Genomic DNA, 20,985 nt, shown 5'->3' on the forward strand with positions numbered 1-20,985 from the left:
CGGCCTTACCAACTACCTGCTGAAACAACAGCCAGAAATCTGGGCAGAATTCTGTTACCTCCTGTTTGAGTCTATTCTACAAAATCGAAAGATCCCAACGTCCTGGAGGAGCGCAATCGTGGTACCCATCTTCAAGAAAGGCATTCGATCAGAGTCTAAGAACTATCGCCCGATTGTGCTCCTCGACGTTGTGGGCAAGATATTTGCTACACAATTGCAAGCACACCTACTAAAGTGGATCCAAGAAGCCAAAATATTTGATCCCCATCAGGCAGGCTTCGTAAAAGGAGTAGGATGTAGTTTAAATCTAACCATCATACATTTTCTGAAGATGGAAGCAATGCAACAAAACAAAAAAATCTATATAGCTTTTGTTGACTTGTCCAACGCGATTGACTCTGTAGACCGTGAACTGTTATGGGCAAAGCTGACCAAATGGAAATGCCCGGGAAAGCTATTACAGCCCAACAAAGATCTACATACAAGGACGGAAATCAAAATCAGATTGGACATTGCCGGAACATTAAGTAAGCCAATATTGACTAACTATGGTGTAAAGCAGGGATGCCCTTTAGCAGCCACCTTGTTTTGTTTATTCTTATCTGACATCAGAGAGACACTCAGAGCCGTCAGCTCATTTCCACCAAAAATTAATGGCACCACAATAAATTGGTTACTTTATGCAGACGATATTGTCCTACTGGACCTCACACCTATTGGACTCAAACGGAAACTAGTAGCCTTAGAGAGCTATGTGACAAACAACAAATTAAGAATTAATCCAGCAAAGTCTGAAGTTCTGATTCTTCAAGATCTTAACTAGAGCAAAAAGATCTAATAAAACCACTGATCCAACCTGGAGGCTGAATAATGAACCGTTGAATTGTGTAAAAAATGTTAAGAATGTTGGCATGTGGATAAACAGTAACCTAAATGATGCTCCTTGGGTAGATAATGCAAAGCAAAAATGTATACAACTGGCATGCCAAGGTGCAGTATTAAATAAAAAATATGGCAAATTCTCACTGAAGCCGGTAATTGCCCTCTACAATCAGAAAGCAGTACCGACAACAATCTATGGAGCATAATGTGCCCTAGGAGCCCCTTCGATGCTATGGTCACAACTGGAAAATCAGTATTGGAGACGCATATTAAATTTGCAGAAAGGTCTACCAACTGCCTGTTTGGGATATGAACTAGGCTTGGTGTTGATAAATGCGAGAGTTCTTTGGAATATGCTGTCGACGTATAGAAAGACCATTATTGACAATCGTACTCCGCAGTACGATATTCTAGATGACCTAGCAAGCAGGAGTTCTGACGCAACACCTGCTAGATGGGCTGTGGCTTGTGAAAACTATCTAAAAGAGCTAAATACAGACAGCGAAACTTTGAAAACCAATCCAAATCAGGTGAAAAAAGAAACTATGGGAACAAGATTGGTGTACAACGGTAGATGACAGGAATCGCCACAAACTAATGGAAGACGCAGCTAAAGAGGGGAAAAGTCGGAAATATATATCCATATATATATATAATATATATATATATATATATATATATATATATATATATATATATATATATATATATATATATAGAGAAAGCTCCAAACTCAAATCATCAAAAGACTTTGCTGAAACTCCGGCTCAACTTATTCACACAAAAGTAAGCCTAAATCTCAGATTTAGAAAATGTGTCGTAAACCTGACATTTCGATTTTGTGGAAATCATTCAGAGACATTAAAGCATCTAACTCTGTATTGCTCTGGCTTAAGATCTTTGAGAACGTTGCACTTGGGCCACGTGGTAATGCAAAATTCATCACTTAGCGGAGAAGAGCTGTGGATTAAGTTCTCCAGTGCAAAGGACAAGGTTGCATATGCCTTGACAAACTTTCTGTGCAAAATGAATTCGATGCCAACAGACTTAAAGGAGGCTGAAAGTCACAACAGAGCGAAACAAGAGTAGTGCACATAATTTAAAAGCACAAGAAGATCGAAATTATGATGGACCGCCACCTACAATGTGACATTATGGAGCACAAAGGAAATTTAGTTTTTTCTTAAATAAGGGGGGATGCGTGGGCTGGTTACTTTCTCTTTTCAAAAAGTTTGTTATAAACTAAATGAAAAATAAAAAAATAAAAAATAATTAGACTGCGTACCTCATAAGAAGCTTGGCGGTATCCCAGCGGTAAATCCGCCGGGGTAGTGCCAACGCAAATAGCGTTACTGCAACTCGGTCCGGCGCTATTAGCGCTGGATCCCGAGATGCGGTAAGGCTGTAAATCCCCATTTTGTAAAGAGTCTATAGGACTCTATTAGGCATGCTGGGTGCTATTACTGCGGCGCAATTTGGGCCGCAATAATAGCGCTACAAATGGGCGGACATTCAACAAATTTACTTCCAGATGAAAGCTGGATTCCTCGCTTCAGAATTACATCTGAACAAACGTACCATGAAATTCAAGCCAGCTATTGGTTGGGTGGCCAGAGCCATGGCCATGTTTAAAGCTAAACCGATCGACCTGGCTCTAAAAATATACAATGGAAAGGTGGTCTTGGTTGAAAAATATGCTATGAAATTGTGGGGTTAAATCAATGTAAACTCAATCCAAGTGGTGGAAAACAACATATTCAAAAGATCGCTAGTACTTTCTCGTACGCCCCCCCAACTTCGGAGTCCACCTGAAATTAGGTTGTGATTTGATTAGCAATATCATTCTGCCACAGTCTTTATCTCAGTGGCTTCGATTATCGGTTAATGATAAGGCAGAATTGACTCACAAGTTGATTAGATATTTAATCCTTAAACATCCAAATCCTAGAATTCCCTGGTTGGTATATGTCAAAGCTAAGTTGGTGGAAATAAACGCAGGCCAATATTTATACCTATTGGATGTTTTGTCTCTAAGCGTGATCAGTGCTGTAAAAGCTAGATTTCTCTCACACCTTACAGAGAAAAGGGACTTTATGGAGAGGCTGAAGCCCCTGAATCGGAGGCATGCGATCATCTCAGCCCCAGTTCTCCAGAAGTATTTGTTGTGGGCTGAGAATCCTTTGCAACGTATTCTGTTAACAAGGTCAAGTTTTAGCTGTCTCCCCCCGAGAGCGATGGTGGTGGTATCGGAAAGTGATAATGGTATACAGTCTTTCCTTCAGTGTAACGCCCCCAGGGAGGACTTGGCCAACTTTTTGCTCTTTTGAAACGTTTTTTCAGAGCTAAGAGAAAAACAGTTGGGCCGATCCTGCGCGAATCAGGGCGTTTTTCAGTATAAACCTGCTTTGCTTTATCTGCTCTGGGCTGATTCACTGCAAGTGGGTTGGGCACTCTTGTCATATTGGAGGCATGCATTGAATATAAGGAAATGCGTATTGAAATTCTAGAATTTTGGTTTGAACTTCTAACTTTGTGTCTGGGCCTGTTCTATTTTCTATGTCTTTTTATTGGTTTTATCTGGCTTAGGTTTTAAAACTCTATTTTTGTATGTGTTATTGTTTATATGGACATTTTTGTCATTTCCAAAAGAAACTTTCAGTGAATGAATTAGTGAATTAAACTTTGCACTTGTAGTGTCTGCCATTGTTTTTTTAAAGTGGCCCTCTGAGAATGAATGACTTAACTGGGGTTTCAAACATGCTACTGCTATAATAAAAATGTCTTAACCAGGTCTGTCTTCAGCCACTCGATTTATGACCACTATGCATGACCTTCATTTAAGTGTTGTTAAAAACAAGCATTGCAAAAGACAACAGTTTTGCTTCTGTATAAGTATTTGACATTTGCCAGGCACTGCTATTAGATGCCCAGGTACTCCCACCATTTTGCACCTCTACCGTCAATGACCAATTAATCCCACTACAGCAGTGTCTGACAAGGGCCTTTCCCATGCCTACACAAAAGCCCAAACTATTGGCATTGCCAATACTTGTTTTTTATGTGACTGCTAAAAAGCAAGTGCAGTAGGCCAGAATCCATTTTGATGCTGGCTGCAATGTTTTTTATGGCCGCTTTTACTGACCTCTACGTCCACTGCAAAGATCCATACGGATCATTTGCATGGAGTGATAATAAGAAGGGCCAAGCGACTTGCCGGATACCCTTGCTTATGACCACTGCAGGTGGATAATCGTGAGAACCTGCAGGGAGGTCCCTGACCGCCGAGAATTTGGGTAATTAACCTAACATGCTTTATTTATTCAAAATCGTTTCCTAATGTTCACACATCACTCTTGTTTCTACTAATATTTTAGGTTAAAAATACACACTCTGCCGTATCCCGAGTTTGGCAGTAATCTGGTGGTAAAGCCACTGAATTACTGTCAAAATTGGTTACTGTTACCGCCACTCGGTCCTGTGGAATTACCACAGGATTGAGAGTGGTGGTATGGAGGTAATAGTCCCCATTTTTGGAATCCATAGGACTCTGTGTGAATTTTGGCGGATTTACCTTCGACAATAATTCCGTTATGATTTACTTCCAGCATCAAGAAACTCCTAGTTTGGTGGTGTGACAAACACATTGGTTGTTCCCTTACCACCAAAACAAGTGGCAGTAACAGGATTATCATCACATTTTTACTATTCCACCCAATTTGTTCAAGTTCATGTGTGTTATGCATATACCGTGAATATACACAACTTGTCTGTACACCTGTTTCGCTTTACGGAAGCTTTTTCAAGTCTGACATATTACAATATATTCGATCTTTACATTGTTATTACATGTTCGTAACAAAAATAGGACGAATTACAAGAAAAGAAAATATGGATAAAAAAAGGAAATACATCCTACATCATAATTAAAAATAGAACAAACATGTTCAGAAGTTAAATTATAAACACAATAATAGAGTATGACGCTATGAAGAAATTAGTAGTTATGTCTTAAATGAATATAGTGTTCGAAAAGCAAGAAACACTTGTGTACAGGCACGTTATAAATGACTCATCATATCATATCAAGACATAAGTGTCGGGTTTTAAGGAAAGTAGGAAACCAAATGTACATTAATGTGATCTGTGTTACAAATAGTTGTAGCTACATGAGATATCAATATGAATGATATCTGACATCTAATGTTGGCCAAGTCATGTTGTGTTACTTTACAACTTTCACTGATATAGTGTTATATCATTGTTTGACTCTCATTTGAAAGCTGAGTGTTAAAAAGATGGCACTATTGGGAAACTATCAAGTCCGGAGTATTTGCTGAGGAAAATGCAACGAATACACAATGCAGCTGCCAGACGTCTCTTCAAACTCTCCCGAGAGACCATATCACACCAGCACTAAGGATGTTACATTTGCTCCCAGTGGAAAAATTGAATCACCTTCAAATCAATGTGCATAACACACAGAGCAATCCACGGCCAGGGAGCAGAATTCATAAAATCGAAAATCACCATCTACAAACCAACAAGAACACTTATACCCAGCAACGAAATTCTCGTAGAACTTAAACTCTATATGAGAAAAACACTGGGAGGATCAGCCCGCTCTTGCATAGCCATAAAACTCTGGAACTTCCTCCTGAGAAAAATACTAACTACGGAGGATCATCTAAAATTCAAAAAACTTCTAAAAACCAGACTCTTCAGCTCAGAACAGGATGAAAATGAAGGAAAAATATCTACGCTCCACGAAACAAACAAATACACAAAAAAGGAGCCCTGCAAAACCAAGGATGGAAAGAACACACCCGACATGAACCGATACTGAGGAAAGGAACTGACCCCCATCAACACAATCCAACAAGCCAAACCAGACAAAACCCAGCAAGAGAAACCTGAAAAGAGGGCAGTACAACCACTAAAGCACTCCGGGAGAGCCCCTCCTCAATATATCTGATACCATACTCCGACCAGCATTTAACATACCCGCATAGTCCGGCCTTATCCAGCATGCACACTATTTGTGTAAAGCAGCCACTCTCACAATTAATTAGCAAATATGTGCAGGATTTCTGCATTCAGCATCCAGTCTAACAGAGTTAAGACTTATGGCCCTTGCTGTGCCCTGAAACAGACACTAAATAACATCTGCATCATGCTGGGCTAATCGAGACGGATTAACCGGGGTGGGAATAGCATCAAACACAATAGACGAATGGGAGCAGGAATTGAAACACACCCAGATTTATCGATTAAGAGTGGGGAGTGTGTTACACTGGGGGTGGAGGCTGGGGATCTAAGAGGCGTCTCATTTGGAAGGGCAGTTGGAGACCAGAAGTGTATCTCACCTGGATAGAGTGCTGAAGGTGGGAAGCGTCCCTCACTGGGATGGACAAACAGGGGCGGGAGATGTACCACACTTAAATGGACTGCCGAGTGTGTGAAGTGTCACACATAAAGGAATGGGTGTGAGGGTAGAAACCGTGCCGCACACGGATGTAGTTTGGGGGACGGAGAACGCATATCTCCTGGAGGAATTTGTGGGGGTGGTAATTACTTTGCTACTAGAACAAACGACAGAGGGAGGGATATGGAATGCATTTAGTTGGAATGTCAGGGTTTGGAAATGTATCAGCAGTAAGTAACCGTACTAAAAACTAAACCCTCTGCAATCAACTTCTCAAACTCTAAACTAAACACAACATTACCTCTACAGCACCACAAAGAGCACACACTACACAACACCACGACAGGGAAACAAACCATACACAATCTCACCTCAACACCACATGATGGTTATACCAACCGAAAATGCACCTATGCTCAGTAACCAGTTCCTCCAAACTGAAGCTGCCAACAGCACATCATACCTCTCTGACTCTTCTCCCACTCAATCCTACTAACAAACCTGCCACCTTCCTTGCATTGCAGATCTGCCAGAGTGCCAAAAGACCATGCCAGTGGCAACAAGAACCTTTAACATAACATATAAGTAACTTATCTGAATTCTGGATAACAAAAGTGGTTGCTGCGGCTACGTGGAGTGGATTTCTAGGTCTAGCCCCTTACTAATTATGTGCACCAATCGTTTCTAAAATGGTTATGGATGTCAATGCATATCAAACATTAAGGTGGTGATTAGATTACTAGAATCTTCTTGTAATGCTATTTATTGTTCTGTTTCACTGGTATTGTCCTTGTAATAGTAAAACATGACTTTTTATAGGGGTTGATAGTCATTCATAAATGAGAATGGAGTAAAAACCCCTTCTCTAGATGCCTTCAATCTCTAGAAACACGTCAAAAGTCTACTCCAAATCCCCCTCCACTTGCTATACCCTCCTTTAAGGACTGTTGATCCTCCTCTAACCTCACCCATACACCTCACATTGCCAACTGACTCTGCTAGCCTTTTATGCCCCCCCTTCGTGTCTGGAAGCTTCTCTCTGTTCCCATTGGCTACCTGAGTCAGCTGCTTTCTTGGACCAACCTAAGCTACTCCCTCTCTTCCCCTCTCTTCCATTTCGGAACCAGAACTTCCCATGAAAGTCTTCATAAGCGCCTTTCGTCATTCCCTTTTCTAGTCTCAATTTTCCTCAAGTGAACCATACAGTCCTTGTGGTAATTTGTTCACTGGCTCTCGCCTGTGCTTGGTGAGTCACTGTTAAACAGGGTTTGGGGAGTGTTATTGGGTGCCTCTTCTTCCTATGCAGTCCAGTGCAAGTACCAGGTCTACTGCTCCCTATAGCCATTCTGGGGTTTGAGGGGTGAGTGTTTGGTCTCCAATTCAGCTCCTAAATGGGGAAGCCTAGTCTATTGTACAGAAGAGATGGGTGTCCCCTTCATCGTGGACATAGGGGAAGCTAATAGAACTAAAGTACAAGGAGGGTTATGTCACATGGAACAGTAAAAATTGTATATAGTCGACTTCTAATGTTGACTGAAAGGCAAGCTAGGTCAGGAAAACAAGGGAACCAACATATATTCAATTTTTATTGACATAATTGACATACAAAACTGTATACCCAAATGTTCATAATGTAATTCCTGCAAAACATCAGGTATAGGTTAAAAAGCACAAGGAATCATGGGAATCGTGGTCCCTTAGGCATAACAGTGCAAATAAGCTATTCAATACATACCAATGTATAGTGTGAGAGGAACAGAACTCTCTCCATGTGATCCAAGATTCACGAAGAATAAGTCTGTGACTCTCAAAGGCATGTAATAAAGTGCAAGGAAAGTGCAAAACAATTTAATCAAGATGAAAGTGCAATGTGTCAACTACAGGTTATGGGGACAGGAAAGAGCTGTTAAACATGTCGTCCAAATATCCTCAAAATGGTAGTTTCGCCGATTAGCTGGATCTAGTCATGAAATGCTGATGGTCATCTTCCTCAGGACAAAGCACTAAAGATCATTAGTAAAACAATATCACATTCATGATGCTTAGGTGACACAAATTGTTCCTATATAGCAATATTCTTCAGCATTTTTGTGATGAAGCAAAGACACACATTCTACAAAAGAATAAAACACAAAAAATTAGGAACTCTAAAATCCCTGACTCGGCCAACCTCCGACTCAACCAGTCTGAAGTTCAGTAAAATAAGTAAGAGGTGGGGAAAACAATATATATACCATAGTCTCAACCAAATGGGAATTGGGAAATAATTTCTGCAGGATACCAAACTCAATCCAACGACAGCCATAATTACATTTATCTGTGGAGATCAGAAAGATAGAAAGAACTGGGATAAGTACAATCCCCGGTTCAAATATGTGAAAGCCCAACAGCTGACTACCTCGCCAGCATCAAGCTAAACGGGCAACTGTAAATGGAATAGAAATTAGAACTCACCTATCTAAATGAATCAATATAATCTGAATGCATCTGATTCAAAAGTAGCGGTAGGAATCTAACGAGGTTCGATTGGGAAAAGTGCCCATCTATTCTATTTTGGACACAATCTCGTCAGGGCTCATAACATGAGACCTGAAACAAAATGAAAAAAGGAAAAATATTATGTGAAACCAATTGACAAGGTACCAGTATTATCTACTCCGGTAACATATGTTGTCTAAGCAAATAGGTGAAAAGAACATCCGACCATAAACGGCACCGAAAAGTCCCCAAGAGGCAGACTTGTACGTTGCAAAGCTGTTATTCAATGCAGTCCATCTAATATGAAAACCAAGCAGATACGTGGACCACTAGATTGTTAATGCTTGCCAATGTGTACCAAATAAAGCTAGTCTAACACAGAGGTGTAGCCACAGTCACTAACAGATATGCAGAACAGGCAGTTTATTTAGTTGTGTCTAATTGCGAGACCCAATAACGAAGTCGGATGTTGAAAGGCAGCGGGCAAGAATGAAGTGAAATAAAAGGTAAGCTTAACTCACCCGTGTTTTATAATGAAGCTGCATAGAGGCAGAAGTCTTAGCTTTCACGCGGGCCCTTCCAAATGGGGCTAACCATCTGGAAAAGGAAATATAAATAGATGCGCTTATATGCGCATAATCGACATAGAGGCGAACGCTGCACTAGAACACATCTCACATGTCTGGGCTCGTATTGCGGGAAGGTCGCTAAGGATCCCCGTTGGTGGCCTATACACCTATCCTCCCTTTCACATACCATTGGTACAAGAAGAAAGGGGACTAAACCATGTGCCATCTTTCTCAACATATGTAACATGGCAAAACTACATATCCCGACTTGCAAATGTAAAAAGCGGCAAAAACCCTGAAGCTAGGATATCGCCTGGTATAGGTATAGTACAGACTCATAAGTGTACCAAGGGTTAACATAAGCCGAGTTAACCCCTAACAATGTCTAAAATCTAGAAAACTAAATTTAGAACAAATAGTATGAACCAATCCGTGTTCATGTTACTACAGACGATCTTGTCTATTGCGACCAGGCACTAGTGCTTGGATTTAACTTTAAAGTTGAATTACAATGTCAATAATGATAAGCATAGAGGGCTAGTTAGTAAGTCTAGTTCTATAAAACCAAAGACTCATGATTGGTGGAGCGCCTGATGTGTGATATGATATGATATGATATGATATGATATGGCATTTGTAAAGCTCCTATACACAAGTGTGGCAATTTCAAGGGGAGAGAATAGGAGGACGGCAGGTGACTGGTTAAACACACAGAAGCCACTCTTCTTGCTGATTAAGACCTGTGTGTTAGCTTTGGGTATTATACATCCACTATTGTTCTCTCTGTGCTAGTCTAGTGGCGGTAGCCATTGGAATCAACTCCACTTATATATTCAGGTGCTCATTATTTAAGCTCTTAACAGCTATGATTATTTTCAATAAAGTGAGCTACTAGCGGAGATGTAATACCTTTGGTCCTGATTTTTGATTTATGTTCCGTGATTCTAAGTTTAACGGATCTCGAAGTCTTGCCAATGTATTATTTCAAACAAGGACAAATAATAACACAAATAACATTCTTGAAATTGCATGTGGTATGCTCTTTAAGATACCACAACTTCAAACTGATAATAACTGAAGTGCAAGTAGTGGTTGACTAGCCTTGACAGCAATAGCCGCAAGGAAAATGTCTATTAATCGGTTTAGACCCCCAGAGTGCTGGGATAGTCTTTGGGCTTTGTTTCACTTTGGCTCTATCCACTTGGGAAAGCCAATTTTTCACGTTTTTTCCTTTTTTAAATGCATAGATGGGATAGTCAAGGGGAGGATTATTTAGCTGTGACAAATGCCAATGCTTGCAAATGGATTTTTTAATGGCATTGTGATGTGTGTTTAAGGTCATTGCGCAAACCAGTCGTGCATTAGTCATGTTCTCTTTGGTATTCTTGGCTAACAATATTTCCTGATGTTGATTCTTAGCCCTCTTGCGAGATTGTCTGAGTAAATGCGACGGGTGTCCTTTTTTGGACAACCTGTCTTGTAGAATTGTGGTTCATTGTCATCTAATGCTTGCTGTATATTTACTTGTTCTTATGTAAAGCATTTTGGAGTAAAGGGCTATATAAATTCAATAAAATACAAAAATAAAAAATAATATCTGCTTGCGTGGAGAAATCTTCAGTTTTGGTACAATTGCGTCTTGCTCTTAAAAATTGGCCTTATGGCATACTTTCACGCAGAGATTGTGAGTGAAAACTATCGAACTGGAGGATAGTATTCCTGTCTGTCTCCTTTCGGAAAAGGGCTACAATGGTATGTCCATCCTCAATCTTAATTAGAAGGTCCAAAAAGGTATAGACTGATTACTGGCAGACATGGTAAAGCGTAAATTAGCATTCACGGTGTTGATCCATACCAAGAATTCTTCGTAATTCCCTTTGTCCTTGTCCCATATGATGATATCATCAATGTATTGTTTATAAAATACCAGGGCTGACTTGTAGGGATTGGAATCTTCTAAAATAAGGGATTTTTCAAATTGCCACATGTATAGGGTGGCATTTTTTCGGGGCAAAAGCTGCCCCCATAGCTGTACCCTTGATTTGGAAATAGAACGATTCCTTAAAACTAAAAAAAAAACATTGAGAAGTTCAATCAAGAATTCACTAGGAATGAGTTGGGGGTCACTCCTAGAATCAAGGAATTCCTTCATAATGTGGAGAGATTCTAATTGAGGGATATTTGAATAGAGCAATTCCACATCTAATGTAATAAGCATGTTGGTAACTAGATTGAAAGGCAATCCTTCTAGATGTAAAATGGCATCAGTGGTGTCAGCTAGATAGGTTTCTGAACTGGCCGCTAAAGGCTTGAGGAAGAAGTCGAGAAATTGGCCAATGGGCTCCATATTGGAGCCGCAAAGGGACACAATGAGCCTCCCTGGTGGATCGAAAATGTCCTTGTGGACTTTTGGCAAGATATGTATAAGGCGGGTCCTGGTGCCCTTGGTAGTTAAGAATTTGAATTCTTTTTCACTTATAACTCCAATATCTGGGCCTGTGCGGAAATGGAAATGATCTCCTCTTAATTTGAGGTAGAAATCAGGGTTGCCTAATTGCCTCATGACCTCTGTATTGTATTTGTCTGTATCATAGACTACAGCTCACCCTCCCTTATCAGCCTGTTTAATGATAATCGAATCGTCTTCATTGAGTTTGCAGAGACAGTCCCATTCTTTTTTAGTGAAGTTGTAACTCGACTCATGTTTCCCGCCCGTAGGGGATTCATAAATGGAATTGAAATCCCTCAATACCGACTGTTCAAAAATGGCGGTTTCTTTCGAAATCATCTGAAGTGTCGGGGTGAAACTGGATTCACATTTAAATGGTGTGTTACTGTTAACACTACTGTCATCCGTACTCTCAATTCCCAAAAAGTCTTTGAGGCAAATTTTATGAAACAAGTTCTGCAATTCAATTTCCGCCTCCATTTTGCTGGGGTTCTTCATGGGAATAAATGAAAAACCCCTTCTCCAAGACCGATATTTCGTCTTCACTCAAAGTCTTTTTTGAAATATTGTAGACGACAAATGGTTTGGCTACCTAGTCTATTCCCATTTTTGTAACCAGTCCATTGCTCATATTTCAGGCCGGGTCTTGGCTGTTGGGCCTAGGTGCATTGTGGTACGCGTAGTCTTCTGTATGGTATTGTGTCCCATGACATCTGAAAGAGAAGAGAATGAGACCTGGCCAGGACAGAGGCCGATAGGTATCAGTTTAGGGAAAGAGGCCAATATACAGACATGGCTCCATGCATACCAGGGAGTCCAGGACAGAGGTCCCCCTTAACTCCCCACACCACCTCCAAGGTAGGCTTGGCTCTGGAGCTATCTTGGTAGGCCACCTACCCCAGGTTGGGAAGGGTACTTGGGCACCCTTGACCCCGGGCCAGTGCCATGACCCTGTCACAATGGCCAAAGTCATATATGTGCATGGAGTCTCTAGTTGGAGGCTTTGCAGTTTAGTATAGAACATTTCTTATTTGAGTGAACCTTTGCTAGAAGGTATGACAATTATTTCTTTTTTTTAATAACATTTATTTTAACTTGCAGACATGTCCACATAACTTGAGTTAAAATTAACAACATTGCTGTCATTTGTTACCTAGCAAACTAGAAACACTTACATACATTATTATATTGCTTCAGAGTCACTCCCTCCTGTATTTTTATAGGACAAATATTGTTTATGCCAGCTCCATATGTCTCTTGGGCGGCTGCGTGAAGGTAGTAGGCTGGCATATGTTTCCTCACAATCGTTGGCCCATATAATGATTTCTACTCATAAGGAAAAAAATAAGGTAAAGTATTGAGACAGAGAGTAGTACCTATTTGACAGTTTTTGTGTGAGAGAGAGTGACTGAAGGTAGTTTGGTAAGGAAGTCAGGAGGGTGTTTCACAGCATGAGAGAGACAAACGTGATAAAGAGAGAGAGGCAAGAGAGTGAATGGCATTAGATTAGAGATGGTACTGGTGTGATGATTAGAGTGATCAGGAGGGTCTGGAGTGTAGAGATCAGAGGAGTAAGACACGTTTATAAGACCAGGATACAGAATGTAGAGAGAAATCAGTAGGGTGGATAGAGAGCGGGAGAAAGAGACGATCAGGAGATAGAGTATAGAGAGAGAGATAGGAGACGGTTGAGAGATGGTCATCCATGCGAAAGGCGACAGGACAAATAGATTACCCGAAGGGTCTCCTAGAAGGTCCCTGAGGGAGTTAGATATATAAACTTTAGGCCTCCCTACAGTAGGGCTAGGGTAGACAGTGGTGGAACTCTGGCTATAGAGAGAATCTGTACTTTCACAAGACCGGTTTGATTAGGGAGCCTGGGCTTGGGAGGTGGGGGCCCTCTTCAAGGATGTGGGAAAGAGCACAGGGAAAGCCCCTAGCCTACAAACCCCAATTGCCTGGTTGGTAACACTATTTTTATAATGAAAATGGAAAATGTATTCCAGTTGTCTTCTAACTCACTAAGAACATTGAAGCAGCACACATGCTCAATGTGGCTGCCCACCTGGGACAAGAACCAGTACAATTCTGTACCGGTATAGAAAATTACTCATTCAACGAAGCAGCTCCAAATGGCAACTACATGACAGATTCCTGTGGATGCACACACTGACCTCGAGCTACTAAGTGTTCACATCTCACCCAATTGTTTATTAGATTGATATACCCATAGAAACCATGAACAAGTAAACATTTTCCCAAAACCACAAAATGAACAAATTTTATTTAAAACATGTGTTGTCATTATTTTGACATTGATATTGGAAACAGATTCCCTTAGATGCACGCACTGTGTATGGCCAATAATGAGCGAAGATATACCCAAGCTGTTTATGAGCAGAATCTCTCTTACTGCAAGGTATGACAATATGAGTTCTACTCATGAGGAAACCTAACATGGGTTTCATCAATTGCTATTTTGGAATGACCTTGACAACCCAGAGAGAAAATAGTATTTGACTGTTACAGGAATAGTACTGGTGAGTCAGAAAAATACATGCAATTACAACACGATTCTAATACCCCCCAAACAGCCTTAATGATTGGTCAATATCGGCATCCTTGACCACTTATCAAACAATTTGAGCACATCATTATCAAGAGGTGGCCTCTGGACCTACTCCCCACATCACTGTGGCTATAATTTCTTTATCAAGAATCCACACATATCAGCAATAATGAGTTGCCTTAGAGCAGTGCTATTGTGCCCACTTTTTTGACTTCTGGAACACTAGAGGACGCATTATACTTGTGCGGCATACAGCCAGCGTATTTCAATGTGAAGTAGAAGAGAACGATATGAATAATTTGAAATACACAAACATGTTAGCATACCCCTGCCCATAAGCACGTCATAGCATGTAAAACAATGAAAGACTTGCACTGTTACATTTGGCTTGTGACATTTGAAATGAAACCTTTGTGCTCGCGAGTCCTCGCAGCAGTCCCAGTGTATAGTCTTGTGTAGGTTTTGCATTAAGTTCCTTGATTTTGCATCAATTCATTTGTAACTGGAATAATGGCTTTGCAGTTTGTTTGCGCTGGTAATTCTTTACAACAAAAGAAAATGTTCTTTTATGCCAACAACAAAAAGCACAATAGCTATTAGTGGCACTTGATTAGTGATGTCTGTTGATTCAGTAACTTGTAAAGAAGGAACTTGAGCAATGTTCAGGCCAAGGGTGGCCTGGTGCACCCAGCATCGCCTTCATGCCTATGCGTGTGCCACAGCGCACAGTAGAAGCTATGGATTATATGATGGATTCCCAATATTGACATCTTGTTAATGCTCAGGTTTCAAAAATCTATCATGCAGCAATATATTGGTGCCTGTATCAAAGTAACTCAAAAAGATTAGGCCACGACTAGATGTCAGATATAATTTATATTTAAATAACATGTAGCTAAAATTATTTATTAGATGTTAGAGCATAGCTAATCACCTTAATGTACATTGGGAAGCATCATTTCTTTGCAACCCCACCCACATGTCTTCTTTTTTGAGAATGATATTCCTTTAATGCGTAACTACTCACTTTTTTCATAATTTCGTGTTTTAATGTTTATAATTTAACTATTGAATATAGTTTTGTTAGATTTCTAATTATGATTTATGTCGTTTTCTTTTTAGCACCCATTTTATTTTTAATCGCTCTATGTTTGTTACAAACACTGTATGTACTAACAATGGAAGACAAATATATTGTAATCTTTATCTGCTTTGAAACAGCTTGCATAGAGCGAAACAGGAATAGGCACAATATATGTATAAGGCACACATGTAGATATAAAAAAAATCAGTACATAAACTCAGTATATATTTATTTACCTAAACGATCACTAGAAACAAGAGTGAAGTGTCAAGATCAGACTAGTATTTCAAATAAATAAAACTTTAGTCCAGCATTTAGCGACAATTTGAGAGCAAAGACAAATTAGGTAAAACATGCTTATGATGAGGCATGTGGTAACATGTTAGTCGTTTTTCGTCTCACTCAGCAGCAGACTGCTAGATACATAGCATGGTAAACCAGCATTGGCAATGTGTAGGCATGGTAAAGACATTTGCCAGACACTGTTGTAGTGGTAATAACTGACAATTGATGGTAGCAGCTGCTAAATGGTGGCAGTGCCTTGGCACATAATAGCAGTGCCTGGGAAATGCCCAATACTTATACACAAGGCACAACTGTTGGCTTTGCCAATGCCTGTTTTAACAGGACTTCAGTGAAGGACAGGCATAGTGCTTATAAATAGAGTGGCTGAAGGCAGACCTGGTTAAGACATTTTTGTTACACCAACATAGCGTGTTTACAACTCCAGTTAAGTCATTTGTTTACTGTTTAAGAAAACACTGGCAGGCACTTTCAACTCAAAGTTTGAAGGTAGGGCATGATTAAAGCATTGCTAAAGAGTTCCCATGAGGAGGTGTTTTGTGTGGGGACGGGCAAGAACTGGCCCTGGGCTGTCAATGCATGGGCACATAACCAAACTACACCTACAAGATTTGTGCCCCTCCTCAAATGCCATTCTCCCTAGCTGTACTCTACTGCAATAGTTTCAGCTTGTTGGTGGCACTTTAGCCTAATAGCTAAACCTAATAATACATTTCTTGGGGTAGTGCATGGAGGAAGCTTTTGACAACACAGTTCATATCTTGCATGTGCCTTTGTGCTTTTTCTGGTCAATTATCCATGGAAGAAGAATACTGTCTACTGTTATTTTCAAACAAAGGGTGAGAGCACCAGGAACATGTGGATACCGCGCCAAACTCATACTATATGTGTCTGATGTTGAAGATGCCAGCTGCAAGAATCCGTTGGGGCAGTGCTCCTGTGCCCCAGTCAAGGGGTAAATAGGATGTGTTGGATTCCTGCGATATTGGCGCTCTGTACGTAGGTGATAGATTTTACAAGAATTCCTATATTCTGTTGTATCCCAGTATCATGAGAGATGTAGTCCACTCGTTATGGATTTGTGCCATTAGGTCTTCATCATCACAGAAGGTGCTGCCACGTGTTTCGACCACTCAAGGGTCTTTATCAAGGCAATTGTGATTATTCCTGAGCATGGGCTTGAATTGGCGTGTTGCCAGTGGTGGTTTGGTGCAATAATTAGTATCTGGTTCTCGGTAGGTATGATACTGGGATACAACAGAATATAGGAATGCTCGTAACATTTATCACCTATCTACAGAGCGCCAATATCGCAGGAATCCAACACACATCTATTTACTTCCATTTTCATGCTCTACTTTTCTGTAGATCGCTTTTGCGACCTGTAAAAATGATCAGAAGCTGGTGAGGAAGACTTGTCTTCCTTCAGGCTGAGTCCATGGGCGCAATTTGATATAAAAAAAAAGACCCACCACTCACTATCGATTCTCAATCAAAGCAATTGAGAAGCATTTCAGAGAATATAAAAGAGGATTAAGCCTTCATTCAGGTGACCGATTGCCCATGGAAAAAGTATTGCTATTTATGAACCCCAAGCCCTCTCCCAGCACTCACCCTCGCTTCTGCATATGAGGGACCGATAGTTTCGCCATCATGAAGGTTGATGTCACATTCACTTGAAAAATCTGCAATAGCACAAGAAATGGAGAAAGTTTTAAAGGAAACCACATGCCCAGATATGAGTAGTACTAACATTCCCTGAGACAGAGAGACGAATGCCGCTTTCGTAAAGGCATGTGCTATCCCTGGCTTGGAGTCCTGCTTGGGTAAAACACCTTGTGCACAGGAGGAGCTGAGCCTTGATGTTACAGTGCCTCGCTGGGATTTGGATTTTTCTAGAAGTAACTCACCCTTTACGGCAGGAAACAAACAAATATTCCCCTTAGAGCTCTTGCTGCGGACTAGACCTGGAAGTGTTGGAGACGTAACACCCCACCTCTTCTGGTTCTCTTGAACCTCAGCTTTCAGGCACTACTCTTGTCTGGGTGTCTTCCTACCTATCTGGCCCCTCCATTTCCACCTTCTGGAACACTGAAACTTCCCCTGCTACCCTTCTACCGGTTGAGGTTGCTTGTGTGTAAGTTCTGTGTCCTCTCCTTTTGACTCTCTACGTCTTGCCTATTAGCAAACTCATCTCCTTTACGTTCTCATATCTGATGACACCCACATCTTCTTCTCGTCCCCTCCTTCACCCCAGAGTTTTCTTTCCACTATAGTGATTTTCTGACCGTCCTTAGAAAACCTAATGACACTTCACTGCGCAATGCCCGATTCTTCCATAACTAAGGTAATCTACCTACCTGCCTTCAATGCTTTACCTCCCCTCCCCTTTCCACTTCTCCATATCCTTTACCCTGACACCTTCTCCTGCAGTAATTCATTATTTCAGGCTCAACGACGGACAGGCGTAATCTACTCAACATCCAGAAAATCCTCCCCCTTTTCACCTCTCGCTGTGCTAAGGCTCCCATTTCCACCCTCATCCTTAGCAGGCTGAATTACTGTTCCAGCTTCCTTATGGGATTCCCTCTGTATTCCTTTACCCTGCTAGGCAACGTGCTTAACTTTGTTACCCGCACCCTCTTATCTCCCTACGATCTTCATCCACTGAAGTGCACTGCCTCTGTACGGGATGGCTCTCCATGTACATTTCGCTTACTCTTCAAATACCTGCTTCCTGTATTAAAGTCCACCGGTGGACTTCTGCCCACTTAATCCGCTCTCTCCCTACTTGCCTATTTGCACTATGCATTCTCAAGCTCTCCTCAACTTCTCTGTACTGCTTTCTCCCTGTGGAACCTCTCGCCTTCGCTCTTTCTCTCAACTTTTATCATAGGGCTGGGCCGCTCTGCCGCTGAAGTCAAATCCATCCCCACTTTATGGGGTTTCAAATCTGCCTTTAAAGGGCACATCTTCTCACTTAAAGGGATACCCAACCTTTCAGCTCGTAGTACCCTTCCCCCGAAACCTCATTAAAGTATATCAATATGACAATGATGTACCAAATGTTAATAGTCTCTACGCTAAATCCCGTTCCATGTAGGGCTAAATTGTGTTTTCTGTTTCTCCTCTGTCTGTATACACCCTCCATATGTCATCTGCTTTATATGTCTGCCAGCTCTACTTCATATCACTGTAACTCACCCATTACTGCCCTGCGAGCAATACTTGGTATGGAGAAGGCTTCTAGTCGAAATGTTCTCTGGTAATAAAATAAATGCAAAATATGACGACTCAATAGCGAATCTGCACACTGAATACAAACCACAGGACCGCTGTCTCTGTGCCTGTCTCATAACCCCATAATGTCCCGCATATGGGGATACAGCCTTACCTTGTCCCAAACTTCGGGAGTTGAGTCCATGATATTTCCAACAAAGGGATTGACTGCAGCATTGGAAATCATGTAGTCTATTCCACCGTACTTCTCCAGTGCCTAATCACAAACAAGAACATCAAAGTAAGAGGACAACCACATAACTATACACAGAAGATGAGGCATCATGGCTTGGAGTCTTATTAAGCAGTACTTTGCGCCCTGAAGAGATTTGGGTTTCATAGAGTTTGCTGATGTTACTTCAGAGCTTTCTGTGTTCCACGTTGCTGCTGCATGTGCTGAGATCTGAAGGCAGGGAACCAAAATGGTCTGTCAATCTGGTAGAGCATGTAGTGCAGAAAAGGTTTCATGACATTGACCTGCTCAGGCCTGTTTTTGAGGCTTGTATGCAGCCCTCTGCCTAGTCTGGTCTGTTAAATGTTTGTTTGCTTCAGTTTCGTGGCTATATGGAGTATTTAAATAAGTACAAATTAGTGGGTTCACGACCCTGCACTCATGTGCTAGCAGTAACCCTCAGCTCTGACTATGGTCTTTGCAACGTGATTACAGCGAGCAGTGATCACGTTTTCTACAGTATCACATCCATCCTTTCCTGCGTAGTTTAGTGCTGCCCCTGATCCAGGTACTTCTACTAGATCATTCATCTCGACCACATCGCTCTTCATTGCTTTCACTGCTGGGACCTCACCCTGCTTGACCGCTATGTTTCCTTGGCCCATTGCTGGTTGTTTGCCATTGCTGGTTATTGTCTGCTTTGTTTAAACTTGGTACCCCATCTGGTTTCCCCAACATTATCAGTAATTCCACCCTTCTTATGGCAACAGGTGCCGTTGTTTTTTCCTTTGGTATTTAGTGCCACAAATGTCCATTGTTATTTTATCTTCTTTCTCCATCAAGACTTATTCTGCCAGTCTGGTTGTGTCCCCTTTACAATTTCCTGAGTTCTTTTTCTGGGGTGTGTGATGGACTTACATTTTAGAGGGCTTTAGAAAGGGCACATGAAACTCAGTAGCAAGGATGAGAAACCTTATTTGTGATGCAACCCCTGGAGATGGTGTGAGGAACCTGCTGAGTCCAATCCGGCTACCATCTTCTGTGTTTTCCCCAAACCTCACAGCAATGCTGTCAGGAAGAGCCTTCCTTTTTAGTACCTGTAAGGGTGCAGGAGTAAGGCTAGAACACAATGGTGACATATTTTTGGGTACAGACTTTTATTCATCCAGAAAAAAGTTGGAAAAAAGCCTCTCCATCCCTAAAGCTAAGAGGGGTTTCTCTGCCTCAAAGAAAACTAGCAAAATTGTCAGGATGTTCAAAACCAAAAAGTCTGGCACTGTCGTGTCTCAAAAGCTTACCTCTGTCCCTAAGATTGACAACTTAAACCAACTGTACAAGGATGATCTCTTCCCAAGTTAAAGTGTTCATAATAGTTCCAACAAACAGAAAAGTTTCCAGTCTTTTGGGCAAAATGTGATGAAATAAGCAATGTTCACAAACATGGGACTCCAAGGCTAGGGTTGTGTTCCTTTCCCATAGACGTTTATTTTTACTTTCATTCCTTTTGGGCTTCTAAACCCTGTATCCTTTTAGGTAAATGTCACAGTTCTTTTATCCCATCAACTTGGCACACATCCTTAACAAGCTTAGGGTGCTGTCCTTTTCACTTCCAGGGTACTTGACCTGCTTGGTCTCAACTTCTTATATGGATGCCAGTCTCAGACTCGCTGTCTCTTCTCAGGGTCCCAGACCCTCTTGCTCCAACTTCTCGCTTCACCCTCTTGCTTTTCCAGACCTCCAACGCCTCTCAGGTAACCCACGCACCTGTCCGCTTTTTC

General features: G+C 41.2%; 1 protein-coding gene across 1 annotated transcript in view; it reads right to left on the reverse strand.

Annotated features, from left to right (window-relative positions):
* Positions 1–20,985, reverse strand: part of LOC138521238 (dehydrogenase/reductase SDR family member 4-like) — a 382,515-nt gene that overhangs the window by 124,421 nt on the left and 237,109 nt on the right. Inside the window, exons 4-5 of the mRNA XM_069633930.1 lie at positions 19,151–19,252; positions 17,371–17,441 (exon numbers count right to left, since the gene is read on the reverse strand). Of these exons, the coding sequence (XP_069490031.1) occupies positions 17,371–17,441; positions 19,151–19,252 (173 nt within the window). The remainder of the gene's footprint in view (positions 1–17,370; positions 17,442–19,150; positions 19,253–20,985) is intronic.

This window comes from Ambystoma mexicanum, chromosome 13 (genome assembly GCF_040938575.1).
Source record: "Ambystoma mexicanum isolate Mex_15411 chromosome 13, UKY_AmexF1_1, whole genome shotgun sequence".
Lineage (NCBI taxonomy): Eukaryota > Metazoa > Chordata > Amphibia > Caudata > Ambystomatidae > Ambystoma > Ambystoma mexicanum.